The sequence below is a fragment of the Haliotis cracherodii genome, unplaced genomic scaffold, assembly GCF_022045235.1.
Source record: "Haliotis cracherodii isolate W230 unplaced genomic scaffold, xgHalCrac1.p SCAF_8, whole genome shotgun sequence".
Lineage (NCBI taxonomy): Eukaryota > Metazoa > Mollusca > Gastropoda > Lepetellida > Haliotidae > Haliotis > Haliotis cracherodii.
In genome coordinates this window covers 20357684-20374434 of record NW_027266341.1, presented here as the reverse complement: position 1 = coordinate 20374434, position 16751 = coordinate 20357684, and the positions used below count along the sequence as shown (strand labels likewise).

The following is a 16751-nucleotide window of genomic DNA, read 5'->3' as shown; positions in this document are numbered from 1 at the left end:
TTTGTTTCAGGGTCTGTATGGCAGACTAGTCTGATGACTGTATAGGAGATGGTAACATGTTGAACCATGTTGGTCAAATGTCCCAGGTCATATATACGAAGTAAATAAAACTATGTCCACTTTAGTCACAGCCGTTACACTCGTGTTGCACATTCAACACAGAACTAACAGTGAGTGCGTGAGCGAGTTTACATTCGCTTCGAACAGTATTTCCCGGGCGGGTCATTATAATGTGAAATTAACCATCACCAGATCATCATTAGAACCCCATTCGATCACGGTAGTTGAGTTGCCATTATTATAACGTGACTATAAGGTCGCCATTTGGTCGATGTTAGGTCACCATCAGCTCTGTTAAGTCACCATCAGCTCTGTTATATCACCATCAGATCTGTTAAGTCACCATCAGCTCTGCTAGGTCACCATCAGCTCTGTTAGGTCACCATCAGATCTGTTAGGGTACCATCAGATCTGTTAGGTCACCATCAGCTCTGTTATATCACCATCAGATCTGTTAAGTCACCATCAGCTCTGTTAGGTTACCATCAGATCTGTTAAGTCACCATCAGCTCTGCTAGGTCACCATCAGCTCTGTTAGGTCACCATCAGATCTGTTAGGTTACCATCAGATCTGTTAGGTCACCATCAGCTCTGTTAGATCACCATCAGATCTGTTAGGTCACCATCAGATCTGTTAGGTCACCACCAGATCTGTTAGGTTACCATCAGATCTGTAAGGTCAATATCAACTCTGTTAGGTCACCATCAGATCTGTTAGGTCACCATGAGATCTGTTAGGCCGTTGTTAGGTCCCTATTGTGTTTGCTTGGTCACCGTCAGGTCTGTTAGGTCACCATTAGGTCTGTAAGGTCAACATGATGTCTATTAGGTCACCGATTGGTCGTTGTTATGTCACAAATAGGTCTGTTAGGCCGATGTAAGGTCACTATTATGTCTGTTTTGGTCAACATCAGGTCTGGTAGGTCACCACGAGGGATGTTAGTTCACTATTATGTCACCATGAGGTATGTTAGGTCACTATTATGTCACCATGAGGTATGTTAGGTCACTATCATGTCACCATGAGGTATGTTAGGTCACTATTATGTCACCATGGGGTATGTTAGGTCACTATCATGTCACCATGAGGTATGTTAGGTCACTATTATGTCACCATGAGGTATGTTAGGTCACTATTATGTCACCATGAGGTATGTTAGGTCACTATTATGTCACCATGAGGTATGTTAGGTCACTATTATGTCACCATGACGTTTGTTAGGTCACGTTGAGGTCGCTGTTATGTCTGTTATGTCAGTTAAATAAACAGACACGTCTGAATCAAATGTTGTTTCTTGTAGCTAGTATTAAAGTGGCCCGGCACATGTTTGAAAATAGACATTCAAACTCAGTAGTGTGTCTAGTGATAGCCACTCATTCACAGTATACGTACATGCGGAAAGGAAAGATAGTGGGTCCACCGGCGACATCAACAAAAGTCCAGAACTTCACTCAGTCCTGTATTTGATAAAGATTTAAACAGCTATGAATTATTTATTTACACACATTATCAAAATAGAAAGCATTACGGTGTAACAACTAACTTAGAGTAGGCGTAGGCGTCTGAAACCTGTTTCATAACTGGAATATGACGGAATGTTGGGTAGCAGACGACAATTACGGGTAATGGTCTATGTGAGGGCGCTTATCTCCACCTACAGGATGGGTGTGCGACGAACTGGGTCGACCTGTAGCTACACTCCTTGCGTTATATTCGGGGTAAACAGGACGAACCAGACCAACAAAACCTGAACGTGTTTTGCCCAGAAATAGGAATAATAATGTAATCTGTTGCTGATGAATATTGAACATCGTCTTATGGAATTGAAATTTGGATAAGACGACGTGGTAAAAGTGTGAATTTATGAAGGCTAATAGCAAGTCATAATACCCTGAGGTGAGTAATCATAGTTTAAATTCCATCGACATGGCCGGTCTGCTTGGCACAGTTTGAATGCCCGAGTTGGGTTTTATCTCATGTTTGGACAATGGATGACACTGTTGATTGTTTTCCGATATGGAAATATGTGACATTTAAACACAATATGAGGCATTAAACATATGATACTGTTTCAGGTTTGGTCCAACATGTCGAGCCTGTTCAGGCGGGTGTCGAACCTGGTATGGGGATCCCGGCGCTCCGCTTCAAGAGAAAAAGACAAAAAAAGCCCCAAAACGGGGAGAAAAAAGAAAGGAAAGAAAGACAGAGAGGAGCAGACGACACATGACGAGGTTAGTTCCGTGAAACAAACTATAAATAAGACAGCGACGGATCAAGCTGTGCTACTCAACCGTGACCGTCACGCGCGCACAGAAGACATGGCGGACACCGCAGTAGCAGACGACACGACCCATGACAACAGGTCCAGCGTTGAAACTCACGTGCGAGAGGAGGAAGCACTGAAAAGTTGTGATAGGGGACTGTTAAACAGTTCACCGTCTTGTGGAGACGACTATGTGACTTTACTTGCATCACAAGCTTCAGGCGACAGTAAACGCGAGAGCGCGGATACTAAATTTGCACAGACAGGCTCGAAAGAAAGTGAATTGACCGACTCCGGCGAGTCGCACACCTCAAGCTTCAGTCAGTTGGAGAATATATCTGAGAAAGAAGCGAGTTTACTACTGAACGACATGTACAGCGAGAGCTCTGTTGATTCAGAACATGGAACAGGGTCTGGAAAAGAAAATCAAAAACCGAAAAAAGGAATTAAACACATACTTCGTCGAAAAATAAGTGCGACGTTGACGAATATTGATTTGGAGCAGTGTGATCCTGAGATTTGTGTGAGTGTGTTAAAAATCCCATCTGTGAATACGTTCGGAGCTTTGAAGAAGAAGGTGAAGTCCAGTGGGAAAGAATGGATGCAAGGATTCCTGGACGCCAAAGGTCTGGACGCTCTCTTGGACTGTGTGGACACACTTGGAAGTAAACGGGTTACCCAGCTGTCGGATGCCTTACTTCTTCTGGAATGTGTGGCTTGTATCAAAGTGGTGATGAACTCCAAACTGGGCCTGGAATGCCTGGTCCAACATCCCGATTACGTCAACAGACTTGTCAAAGGTAAGAGAAATATATATAAGTACTTTATACATTTTGGCGCCGTCACGGTGACGTTACAGCCATTGACATTTTTGTTATGTGGTGCAAGGCCCCAAATCCCACGGGTTTTCTTATCGTCCTGAAGACGTAATCAATAGCTGCCATGACATAAAAGATTAATGGTGCACGGGGCGAAAAACACTCTTTTGTCGTCATGGTGACGGCTATGTATAACTGGCATGACATAGTAAAATTGTAATGCTTATGGTGAACAAGACATGAATCGTATCGTCACGAGGACGTACAAACCATTTTCATGATGTCAGTGATCAAGAAGGACATGGCAAAAGAAAACCCACTAACCTTATTGTCGTCATCAAGACTCACATATATTGTTATGATGTCACTTGTCACATAAAGTATATGGCGAATATGAACCTCGAATGTCGATGTTGGCAGGAAGACATGCATCAGTTGCCATCATAATATCAGGGACATTTGATGTTTCTGGTGATTTTGTTTGTTGTTTAACGCCGCACTCCGCAATATTCCAGCTATATGACGGCGGTTTGTAAATAAACGAGTCAATCAGTGATTGGTGTCTTTTGCATCGATCTACGCAATTAGGATACGATGACATGCATCTACCAAGCCAGCGAGTCTGACCACCAGTCGCCTTTTACGACCAGCATGGGATGCTGAAGGCCGATTCAAACCCGGATCTTCACGGGTGCAAAGACACGAAACATGTATTTGTCATGAAGACGTACTACGGGTGCCATCATCATACAAGTGATATTTACTGATGGGCGTTAAAAAGACTCAAATTGTGTTGCCGTCATACGGAAATGCATCTGAGACTAACTACCATGTGCTTTTGGTGCTGTTCGTGCTTTTTGTCGAAAAAGACACGAATCGTATTGTCGTCATGAGGACGTACCACTATTGCCACCGTGACATTAATGATGTATAGAGCGTGGAACTGATGTAGGTATGTATTTATATTACTAGAAGATTGCTCCTTCAATATGTATTATCAACCCCTCATCTGAAAAATATCAGACGGAGGTTCTTTCTAGTTTTATCAAATGCAGACCTAAAATTCAGATCCTGTTCATTAACAAATTGAATAACGATATTTTTGTGGGAGGTGAAGTGTGTGATAATTGTTCGAATGGGTGCTCAGAGAGAAATCATATCACTGTGAACCTTCCGGCATGTCTCATTCACAATTCAGGTTTTCCTCTCACTGTTAGCCTATGGCAGAGAGAATACTGGAATACTGATAGCGTCATAAAACACAACTCAGTTGGTCGCTCAGCATAACGGCAATTCATGTGCGATATGACTGAAGATACCGATATTTAACATAGGGACAAACAGTCTTGCACTTTCTCATTATTTGATTGTTATGTCAAATGTACAGTATTCATTCAAATCTGACTAGGGATTTGTAAGGTGTTGTTCAAGTCATTTGTTCTCAAATACAAATTTCGTTCCGTTCGAAGAAATATACGCTCTTATCCGTGCAGCGATGTGGTAGCCCTGTGGTTCAAGCGTTCATTTGTAACGCCGGAAACCCGGATTGATTCCTAACATGGGTATATGCCCGGTGCTATTTCCTCTTTTAATCTCTGCCATATGTTCCCGTGATTTTTTTCACTCGAACATTTGGCTTACATTTACATGACTTTGTGTCTGTTTTTTTGTTTGCTGTTTAACGCCGCACTCGGCAATGTTCCAGCTATATAAAGGGCGGTCTGTTAATAATCGAATAATAATCGAGTCTGGACCAGTGATTGACATCATAAGTATCGATCTACACAACTTGGATACGACGACGTGCAGCAACCAAGTCAACGAGGCGAATCCGTTAGTCGCCTCTTACGACAAGTCTTGGTCGAGGTACGCTCACCTTTTCGCGAACACCTTATATCGTCACAACATAACTGGATTCATACACTTCTAATATAGTCGGAATCGGGAGCGATTTCTTATGAATAAGGAAATGGGTTTACTTGCAATACGTGTAGGCCAGTCTTGAAGTACCCCAACATCCCACACCCCCACCCCACCCCCCACACCCACCCCCCCACCCCCCCCACCCCCCCACACCCTTAAATTATTTTAATAAATATATTAAAAATAAAAAAATAAAAATACTGATGACAGCGACGTAAAAACCTTACCCCATTCAACGAACCTGTCTTAATTTCTCGCGAAAAAAAATACAGTCACAGAATTCATTGTTTGACTGCAGACGTAATAAGTTATAAGTCAGATATTGGGAAACATGAAGAGGAAGGTGGATGTTTCAATGTTAATTGATAAAGTGTTCCAGGAAATCGACCATGTAACTATTGTTTACTCAAAACTCGCTTTAAATCAGACGGAAATGTTTTGAAACTATATACATAATTATCAATCCTTAAAAAACCTAAACTCCAAGCTACGGTCACCGTGACACGGGCGATGAGGGCGGTGTGGTTACGCTGACAGCTGCGAAGTATGGCCTGGAAACAGACGCTGGCGAACACGTGATGATGATGATGAATAAGATTCAAATACACAATCATGAAAATGTAATTTATGATAAAATACTTCTTTTTTAATAACCCAGTCACGGTTATATAACTTTCATTCAGCAGCGAGGTCATATTGTATGATCTCAAATTTATGAAAACATGTATTTTTAACTACTTTGTCTTGTCGTTTTCATCCAGATGTTTGACAGTACTCTTTGAAGTTGTAGGCTGCAAGGCATGTCTATTTCATCATTTAAGGCGCCGCAATTCTCTCTGCAGAGTTGCCTCCCGCGGTTGTAGGTTTAAATCCCACATTCGCCCTGGTGATGTTACTTGGTCAGCACCATACCAATTCTTGTTAATGGTAAACATCTTAGACCTAAATCAATTTGGTTAATCCTCCAACTCAAAGCTGACACTCCGTGATATAACTTAACAAGTCTTCAGCAACCTATGCCTATAAGAGGCGACAAACGGGATCGGGTGGGCAAGCTCATTGACTTTGTTGATGCATGTCATCGTATCACGGGGGGTGGTGGACTTGGGGGGGGGGGGGGACCTATGATCGTGGGTTCGAATCCCGATTATGTTCCTAGGTTTGTCAGCACCCATGCTCGTGGGTTTCACCGAAGTTGTCTGAGACCTGCATCTCTTCGGGCTTTCCTCCCACATTAAGCTGACACGTCGTGATATAACTGGAATACTGTTAAAAGCGGCGTTAAACCCAACTCACTCACTCACTCATGTCAAGTGGCGTGGCCATGTGGAGAACCTATCATGTTCTCAGAATTGGACTTGCCATCTAGAGCACATATTACAGATCACACAATGAAGTAGTTTCTCCACTATAGGGTTTGTCAGCGCACTCAGAATGTCAGCAGGAATGGTTGTATCTATAAATAATATGACAATAACCTTTGAAAATTATTGCTCTAACGCCCGAGCCATTAATGTAATTAAATATGATAATATCCTCCAGATAATAAAGTAAACGTATCTAAAATAAACATTTACGCATTCCTTATCATTTATCTCCCTATTAAGATAACCTATTAAAGCCAAGCCAAGGCGAAGTTCTCATTGTAAGCCTTTGTCAGTGTTCATCATGGTGATTGTATGCTGTGGGAATGAAAGGTGGACTGATACTGTCATGCAATAATTGCATAACACGTGATATACTATGTATGTCTGTAATACACCTTGCACAATATTAATGTGAATTCCATAAGAGGGGTGGTAAAAAACGTATCTATTATGATGTGCTTACGTAAGAAGACGTGAATCGATTATGACGTGTTGACGTAAGAAGACATTGTGCCTTGATTTGACGTGTTGACGTTAACGTAAGAACATGATAGAAAGCCTATGTCATTGCAGATCACATAACTTACCATGCTCCAATCACTGGAACAGTTGAGTGGTCGCGTTGATGAAAGCGTTTAGATAGTCTCCATTCTCTGTTCCTCCGTGGTCTAATGGCAGAGCGTCCGCACGGAGAGCGGAAGGTCCGGGGTTCGATCCCCAGCCGCGTCCCCCCAGTCGATCCCCATACCAAAAGACGTTAAAATATGGTACTTGTTGTTACCCTGTCTGGCGCTCGGCATTAAGGGGCTAAAACAAGGACTGGTCGGCTCGGAGTCTGAGTGGGGTATTCATGTTAAACTGCGACATGGTATCTCAGTGAGCTAGCACTATAAATCGGCATCAGTCCGGACTAGTACAAGCAGCCACACACACAAATATACGTACATGCACGTCGCTATATAAGTGCAATAATCTTGGACGCGACGTTAAACCCCATTTCACCTCACCTCACCTCATTCTCTGTTGACAACAACCATCAACTCTGTATAAGCATTAGGGTGAGACATTGGGGGCAGGGGTGGCCGAATCGTCCCCCAGGCGAGCAAGAAACTTTGGTTGTGGGTTCACAAATCAAATGTCAAATTCCATCTTAAACATGCAATTTCTTGAAAATACAGACAAGGCAGCATAACAAGTCATTTTCCATGATGTCGGTTTGATCAATGATTCATGATAAAGGCCCTAAAATAATGATAATCATAATAATAATTTCTAAATATAACGCCGAGTATAGGCAGGCTGCTTTGGAGACTTTAGATTATTATTACCCGGGTCAATGGATCAACGCTCACTCGATTTCATTCTCAGCTCCCTGGGGAGTATACGACCCAAGCTGCCCGTGAGGCTCTAGAAGGTTAACAGCCACATCCAAACGGGGTATCAATTCACTGTTGTGTGAAGGAGACACCACATGTGCTACAGTGTGGGGCAAGCTCAATGTCCTAACAACCCCTGCGGAACACTACGTCGTTAACTTAAGTTATATCGCTGAAATAAAACTTATATATATTCATTCGCGTCAATGCCCCCTTCATTTACACACATCAATATGATGCCTGCAGCGTGTTGGATTTGATCCCAGGGTTCGAGGATCACGGCCAGGGCAAATTACTTATAATTTATTGCCCTTCGAACATATTATCAAGGTCATTTCTAACGTGCTGCGGCAGATTCGCCCGTAAAACACAAGCCCTCGGATACATTAAACACAGGAAAGGAAAGTTCAGTCGACAGGATCAACAGGAAGGTGTGAAAGTTTCAGCCAATTTATTTGTTGTTAACTTTTTTTAATCCTTCAACATTTAGAAAAGGGTAATATATTTATTTTTGAATGACTATCACGTGACAGGTCAGGTGATAGTTACATCCGTTAGATCATTGTTAGATTTTTGCAAACCTGATAAAGGCCTAAAATTACACCCAAAATAGGAAAACAAAGCACGGATGCAGCTTTTGGCAAGGAAGGGTGCATTTTGCGATCACAAATTAAACACGTTCCAGTTGAAATATTCCGCGAAGCAATTTGCTATGAAAAACATTTTGACAAGGTTCTCGATTCAAAACTTGAAACTGAAAAAAAGAACATCCTTGAAAGTCTAATAGCTGGCCTAGATTGTATAGCAGTACTTCCCACGTTCCATGCAAATCAAATAATTTTCCCATTGAAGAGAGACATAGATGATTTTGACCGATTCAGTCGTAAAGCCCGTAACTGTCGTTCGCAATGCCCCGTGTTAACCTTTTCGAGGTTGAATGAACAGAAAACACATTCCGAATGTCACTTTCTTGATCTTGTAATCGACGCCCTGATTGGTCGGATGAAAGGTCGTTCTAACGTGACCCGTAATGGGATGTCCTAAGATCTTTGTTTAGCGGTAGCGAGAATTAAGATTCGATTTTAATGAGGTTGGTTTGCTTCAAAAAGATAATTATACCGTTACTGCAGTGCCCCCTGGGTAATCCGGGTCAGATTAGGTCCCGAATAGGTCACCTGGCTCTTGGTACTGGGCTTGTGTACCGCACACAGGGTACAATCTAAGCATCTATGGTCGGGTAGAGCAGATGGATAGGTGGTAGAGCAGATGGATAGGTAGGTGGAGCAGATAAATAGGTGGGTAGAGGAGGTGGGTAGAGCAGGTGGATAGGTGGGTAGAGCAGGTGGATAGGTGGGTAGAGCAGATGGATAGGTGGGTAGAGTAGATGGATAGGTAGGTAGAGCAGGTGGATAGGTAGGTAGAGTAGATGGATATGTCGGTAGAACAGATGGATAGGTGGGTAGAGCAGATGGATAGGTAGGTAGAGCAGGTGGATAGGTGGTAGAGCAGATGGATAGGTGGGTAGAGTAGATGGATAGGTGGGTAGAGTAGATGGATAGGTAGGTAGAGCAGGTGGATAAGTGGTAGAGCAGATGGATAGGTGGGTGGAGCAGATGGATAGGTGGCTAGAGTAGATGGATAGGTCGGTAGAACAGATGGATAGGTGGGTAGAGCAGATGGATAGGTAGGTAGAGCAGGTGGATAGGTGGTAGAGCAGATGGATAGGTGGGTAGAGCAGATGGATAGGTTACCACCCAGAAACACGGGTGGCATGTGGTGTCTCCTTACGCAAGAGAAATATATGCCTCTGTCAGCCAGCAGTGGATGGGTACCCGGTAGGATGAGATGATAATGTGACTGTAGACCTTCCAGCACGTTATACGGTAGCTTATAATAGGGGTGAGAATGAAATTAGAATGCACACTGATCCAACGTCCTGGGAACAAATATTTTTGCGCCATTACTATTCATTAAGTGAATGAAATCTGATGCATCATGAATGGACATTTATAGGTGACCGGACCATGGGACCATTTTGCACTTTAACCTCGACAATCTGACTTGCATAGATATCAGTAAGATGTTTGGAAGTGAAATATGGGCGTTAGCAATCTTTTAATATTTCATTCATTCTTTAATAATGTTTCAAGTGCAATATATTTTTCATCCTACTTCATCTGATTCGAAAATGACATTAAAAGCATCTTTCGTGTCCAACAAGCCATCAAGGGTCATGCACCGTCCCTGTGCATGGAATAGATCAGGAAGTTCTGATCTAAAAATGCGGTCGCCAGTTTTACAGCATTCTGTAAATTTCAGATCTTGCTCAGGCAAACATTCATCAATGTTCTTTTCGCCACTGAAAAAAAGCAAACACATTCTTCGATGAAAGGTAGTTGGATGGTCAATACCCTGCGTATCGTGGTCGGCAGCATGGTCAAACAGAAATTAGCTAGCGGCTAGTTAGTTTTGATTTGAATTTTTTCCCACAAGCTTAAGCCATGCAACGTTTTTTTCTTGATCATTTTTTCGACAATACAATGATAGTTTTTGTCCAACAACAACGATCAAGAAAACACGTTGCATGTATTTCGTTCGTGATGATAAGCTCAAATCAAAACTAACAGTTTGGAATAAATTTATAATAAACACAACTAAATGTCGAAATTATACCATTTTAGTTACAATCCCAATTGCATGAATCATTTTATTAACCTTGAGTTTCCAACTCTGTTCGAGATCCGCGCACAGATCAGTATGAAACAGCCGGTTTGAGATGGATTCCTGATAAGGGTGTACAAGATCTCCCTTATTCAGCACCATCCTCAGTAAACATAGTTCAAGAGCATTTACATAGCCAGATGGAATTTTCCGGGTCTAAGAGCTGTATAGAAATGGACTTCATTTCTTGCTCTTGTACAAGGGTTGGCGACAAACACGTGACGTGATTCCAAAGACTGCAATACAGATGAGCGAAGATGTGTTAACGGTATTGTATGAATGCATTGCTGCTGCTAACGGTAGGGCAGGACATGCTAACCCTTTTTGCGAATACCCGGTGTCATCACAGATTTTCAGTGGACCATTCATATAATTTTCACAGCTATTTTACGCCAAGTGGAATCTGGATAATTTGGATAATGCAGACTGGTTATTCTCTTGTATTGACGTTTATATGTATTGGTTAACGATTGACTTATAAACAGATGGTCGTTGTTACCTGTCTTTAGAGCTTCGCGGCGCCCGGGTAGTACAGTAGTTAAAGCGTTCGCTTGTCACGACATAGACCCGGTTTTAATTCATCATATGGTCGCCGTGTGTGAAGACCATTCTTGGTGGCCACGCCGTGATAATCCTCGGTATTCCAGTGTATTATATCTCTTTCAACACCATTGATTCGTTTGGAGTCCAACCCGAACAAACGCTAGATATAGGGTGCCAATCAAATTACTGTTATGAGCGAGAAAAATTCTGTGCGCAGTTAGAGACAGGAGAGATGGGGGTGGGGATATTACTTTCGAAAAGTAATAGCGGTGAATGGGTCCAGGGTTCGTTTCCATATAGCTATCTCAGGTGTAACATATATATTTTTCAGATGCGAAGCTATTTAACGTTAAATAATTAAGGCTACGGCAGATGAATTATTTATTATGACGGAGGATGAAAATGGTTTTGTTTTTAAATGACAACATTCAATAATTGTTTGTGGAAAGACCTTTTTTTGCAGATGCTGCCTAATGGAATTGCGATCTTTAGATATGAGTGATAACGTCATTACTTGGAATGTAATGATAAGTGCTATATTACACTGTTTCGTTAATATCGATCTACGCAATTGGTATACGATGTCATGCATGAACCAAGTCGGCGAGCCTGACCACCCGATCCCGTTAGTCGCCTCTAACGACAAGCGTAGTCGCCTGTTACGGCAAGCATGTGTTGCTGAAGACCTATTCTAACCCGGATCTTCACGGGGCACTCCCATATGCACACGTGTACAGGTGTAAATGCTGTTTACCGTAGTCGTACGGCCATGAAGTTTATGCTGCAAAAACCTTAGGTACTTTCTGAATATAAATATATGAATTGGTGTAATCAATATTTATCTTATTTTGTTTAGGGAATCACCATTGTTTTGAAATGTTTCAAAAAAGAAATTCGTTGATAATTACGGGCTATTTAAATCCATAAAACTCAGTATATCTAAAACAATAAAAATAATTATAATGAAAAGGAAAAGTGTGATTTCTTTTCTTCTTTTTTTTCACGGCGCTCGGCATTAAGGGGCTAAAACAAGGACTGGTCGGCTCCGAGTCAGTATACTGTGTCTGAGTGGGGTATTCATGTTAAACTGCGGCATGGTATCTCAGTGAGCTACCACTATAAATCGGCATCAGTCCGGACTAGTACAAGCAGCCACACACACGCACGCATATACGCATGCACGTGCATGCACGTCGCTATATAAGTGTAATAGTCTAGAATCGCGGCGCTTTAGACGACTGGGCCACCCGTGCCCCGAAATAAGTTTGAAGTTGATAATATTGTGTATGTATAAACTCTATATGTTGTTATATTCTGAATCTGTTTATGCATGACTGTCAATATGATAATTAACTCTATACTTGTTTCTGAGAATTGATTGTGACAAATGTGCGATTATTCTATGATTTCTTAACTCCTCCTGCCCTAAACCCAGAAACCCGTTTATCCAGATGACTATGTTCAGATGAATGAACTCCGAGTAAATGCCATTTCTCTTCTCCTCCTTCTCCCCCTTAACACAACAAAATACACAACTACCACATATTGGGATACTGTACGGTGCACTGACTGACCGCAGTTTATTCTTCAACAAGTATTCACATTATCACGAACATCGTCCGCATCAGGAACATCACCAGCATCATGACCATCAACCAACCGTAATTTACATGAATATAGATTCGATGCTTCATATTTCCAACGTGTACATATACACAGGCATCGACGCCTTATTACGTATTCTAACGGCTCGTCAGCGCATACTCATCAGAGTATATCCCAAATCCATACTCTCACAACTGGAGTGTTCGAGATTTCAGCTATGGATACCGATCCATCTCACGACGTATTATCATGGCTCGCCAGCACAACTTGCAAGCAACGCATAACATGCTGATCATCATATGGACAGCCGCAGGTACTACACACATAAATAATAAAACATATAGATTCAACCGACGTGTACTCCAATCGGCATCATAGATAACCGAACATGTTAAATATAGCCAGCCCGACTGCACCGCACCTGAGAATGAAGTTTCAACTTCCCGCCTTTTCTTATATACCCATTACCAAACCAGGTTACCTCCCTTTGTTGTGCTTTCCGCCGTTAGGAGTGAGTGAGTGAGTTGGGTTTAACGCCGCTTGTAACAGTATTCCAGTTATAGCACGCCGTGTAAGCTTAATGTGGGAGGAAAGCCCGAAGTGATGCAGGTCTTAGACGTTTACCACTTCGGTGAAACCCACGAGCACGGGTATGGTGCTGTCAAACCTAGAAACATAATCGGGGCGAACCGGGATTCGAACCCACAATAAAAGGTTTCTGGCGTGCCCAAGGGACGCAACTCTGCACAGCGAATCGCGGCGCCTTAGACGACTGGGCCACCCGTGCCCCCTTCCGACGTTAGGAGAAAATAATTTCGTTCTAATTCGTCCCTCAAACGAAAGAAATTATATGTCTATCGCGACCTAACCTGCATCGGTTCCATTGAGCATATGCATGTAACAAGTCGAAGCTATATATTTATAATGCCCTATTAATGGTCTTAATGTGATAATAGTCCATTGCCTTCAAATGTGTACACCCCGTTAATAGTAAGTCAAAAGGTCACTGCCATTACATTTAGGACTACCGTAAAAGCTATAGTGGACGCACAGTGGCGTTCTAGACTCTCTGTACCCTTTGTAGCTAGATAGCCCTACAAACATGAAAGCTGGGTGACATTAACGACATTATTCTCCTAAAGGATCGATCGTAAATTACAAGATCAGTGGGGCTCTTGTACAAAGCGCCCGCACAGGTCACCAAGCATTCTTTTTATAGTCTCTGGCACTATGTGTTTTAGTAGACATGTGACCGAGTTCCGCGTCAACACGTCAACACAATCTGTCATATAGGAATGTGTGATTGTATCTGGAAGTGACACGGTGCCCCATATATAATGCCTACACATGTACGAGTAGTCTACGTTGTTACTCTATTTCTTGACTAATATTTAGTCTATGAAAACAATTCTTTAAAATAATATATTTTTTCAAAACCTTTCCTCCTCTGTTGTGGAATCAAAGAAACTAGACTTACTTCTGAATCAGTTTGATCTAAACATGACTAGGTTTGTAGTAAAAAATAATTGAACAAATGTGAACAGCGAAATACACGTGACCGTGTCAAAAACGTTTTGCTGTGCTGTGAGTGAATCTATATTTACTACCATAAAACCTTGTTAACTCGAAGTCCGTACGAGTTATCCGTAGTACCAGGGGTTTCGAATGAAATTGATTTAACTTACTAATAAACCGTTTGTTGTAAATGTTATAACTTTTGAATCTGTGTAAATTAAATGATAGTGAAGTCATGCACAAACTGGAGCAACGCCTGCCTGTGATTATCATAAGGTTACGTATATACTTTCGCGGAGGATCTTTTCCCTTCAATAGGTGTGTGACTTTAAATCTTAAATCACTCACCCTTATTTGTGTTTGATATACTGCAAGCAGTAATCCCAGCTGCGAATATTGAACGAATGCGTGAGTATGGTTTTACTCTGCTTTTAGCAATATTCCAGAAAAATCAATGCGAGGGCACCAGAAACTGGTTTCACGTTGTAGGGAATCCAACCGGCGCTTTGGTGTGACGAGCGAACGCTTCCTCCACTGGGCCACCCCACCGCCCCCGAATATTGAACGACACCAGTAAACGTTTGTGATGAGGTTGACGCTTTTGATCCGTCTCATAAAACTGTGTAAATATGATTTAATTTCTTTCCTTACTATAGATTCTGGTGGAGACCGAGCAACTTAATACCCATATTTCTGTAAAAGTACCTTTTGTGAACATAATGTGATGTGACGTTAGTGGGTCCAGCAATTCTATCGACTCTTCAGCAACATGTGCGTCCAAAATTGATCAAATCAAATAGTGTTAAAAGCGACCATATTAGATTCAGATTAATTCAACGTAACACTTGAAATTAGTGTACTATATCTATTTAATTTTGAAATGTCTCCACCTAATCTCTCTAATCTGACATATAGTCCCACTTGCCATAATTGAAACAGATTGAAACAGACAGCCAACCCATCTGTTCCATCATGTACACACATGGCTTCAGAGCCTTGATTAGATCCGAGGACACGGGTGGCACCGTCATCTAAGGGGCCGCAATTTGGCTGTGCAGAGTTGCGTCCCTGGGACATGCAAGAAACCTATGAGCGTGGATTCCGAATCCGGATTCCCCCCGATTACGTTTCTAGGTTTGTCAGCAACATACCCATGGGTTTCATCGAAGTGGTAAACGTCTGAGACCTGCATCACTTAGGGCTTTCCTCCTACATTAAGCTGACACGCCGTGATGTAGCTGGAATACTGTTCAAAGCGGCGTTAAACCCAACTCACTCACTCACTAAATAAAATCTCATCTGAACAGCATGACTTCAGGGCACCCGAACACCGTGACACCATTAGTGTGTTAGTTTAATATGCGTACTGTCCAGTTCGAAATGACATGATCAAATGTTTTAAATATAGTATGGTTGACATTTAATGTTGATTTCATAACATGCTTGTCTTGTCTGGATATTTGCAGCTTCAATTAGTTTTATATCGGGAACACCTGCGTTTTTGTTGACGCAGACGTTGGTTGTCAAGACCGTCGACGAAAAGCTGAAATCGATGATATTTTTTTTTTATGTACGTAGAATGATAACGAGGTTTAAAACTAGACGAATATGCATTTGTAACAAATGTTATATTTGGGATAACACTTTCTTAGTAAAGTACAGATTCTCGTACTTTTAAGGGCTGAGTCCCGTCCGGTGCTGGCGATTAGGTGCCTCACTCTGGCAAGTGTTTGTTCGAATCCCGGTCGGGACTCGAAAGGGCTAAAACAAGGACTGGTCGGCTCGGAGTCAGTATACCGTGTCTGAGTTGGGTATTCATGTTAAACTGCGGCATGGTATCTCACTGTGCTAGCCCTATAAATCGGCATCGGTCCGGACTAGCACACACACACACACTTTCCCTCTCTCACATACTTTCTCTCTCTCTCTCTCACACACACACACACACACTTTCCCTCTCTCACATACTTTCTCTCTCTCTCTCACACACACACACACACTTTCTCTCTCACACACACGCTCTCTCTCTCTCTCTCTCTCTCTCTCTCTCTCTCTCTCTCTCTCTCTCTCTCTCTCTCTCTCTCTCTCAACACGAGATTCGATAAAACGAAAAAACAAATCTTGTGCTCAATAAAGTTAGTTCAATAAACATATTTACATCTCAGCATGTTTTCCATTACGCTACAATTGCGGATTTTCTTTACATAACGCTCTACAGTTTGGCACAGTCTGCGAACATGAGCTGCTCCTTCTTGCCGAACGTGTGACGGGGACACTCGACACTCGTGATCGCTATCTGAGAGATCCTGGGTATGTGAGCTGAATGCAATGGATGCACTTTCCCCATGTACAGCGTCCGCCACTCGCTGTGCGTCGTGTCACCTCTTTGCACAAGCATCTCTAAACACACAGGACAAAAATGTTCCCTGAGTTCTGTGCGACTAAATTAAGCGAGGGGAGATGGGAGCAGGAAAACTCCACATGACTGTTGACACAGCGGTATTTTTACAGCAAAAGAACTCTTTTCGTCTCAGCTTCATTTTGCAACCTGTTTTCACG

General features: G+C 42.2%; 1 protein-coding gene across 6 annotated transcripts in view; it reads left to right on the top strand.

The window, feature by feature from the left end:
* The window catches only part of LOC139449351 (inverted formin-2-like), a 134554-nt gene that overhangs the window by 64908 nt on the left and 52895 nt on the right, over positions 1-16751 (top strand). For 5 of the 6 annotated variants that reach the window (XM_071230677.1, XM_071230676.1, XM_071230680.1 and 2 more), the window contains exon 2: positions 2137-3124. In XM_071230677.1, the coding sequence (XP_071086778.1) occupies positions 2137-3124 (988 nt within the window). Of the gene's footprint in view, positions 1-1701; positions 1958-2136; positions 3125-16751 lie in introns of those variants that run through there. The other variant, XM_071230678.1, reaches the window with a different exon arrangement.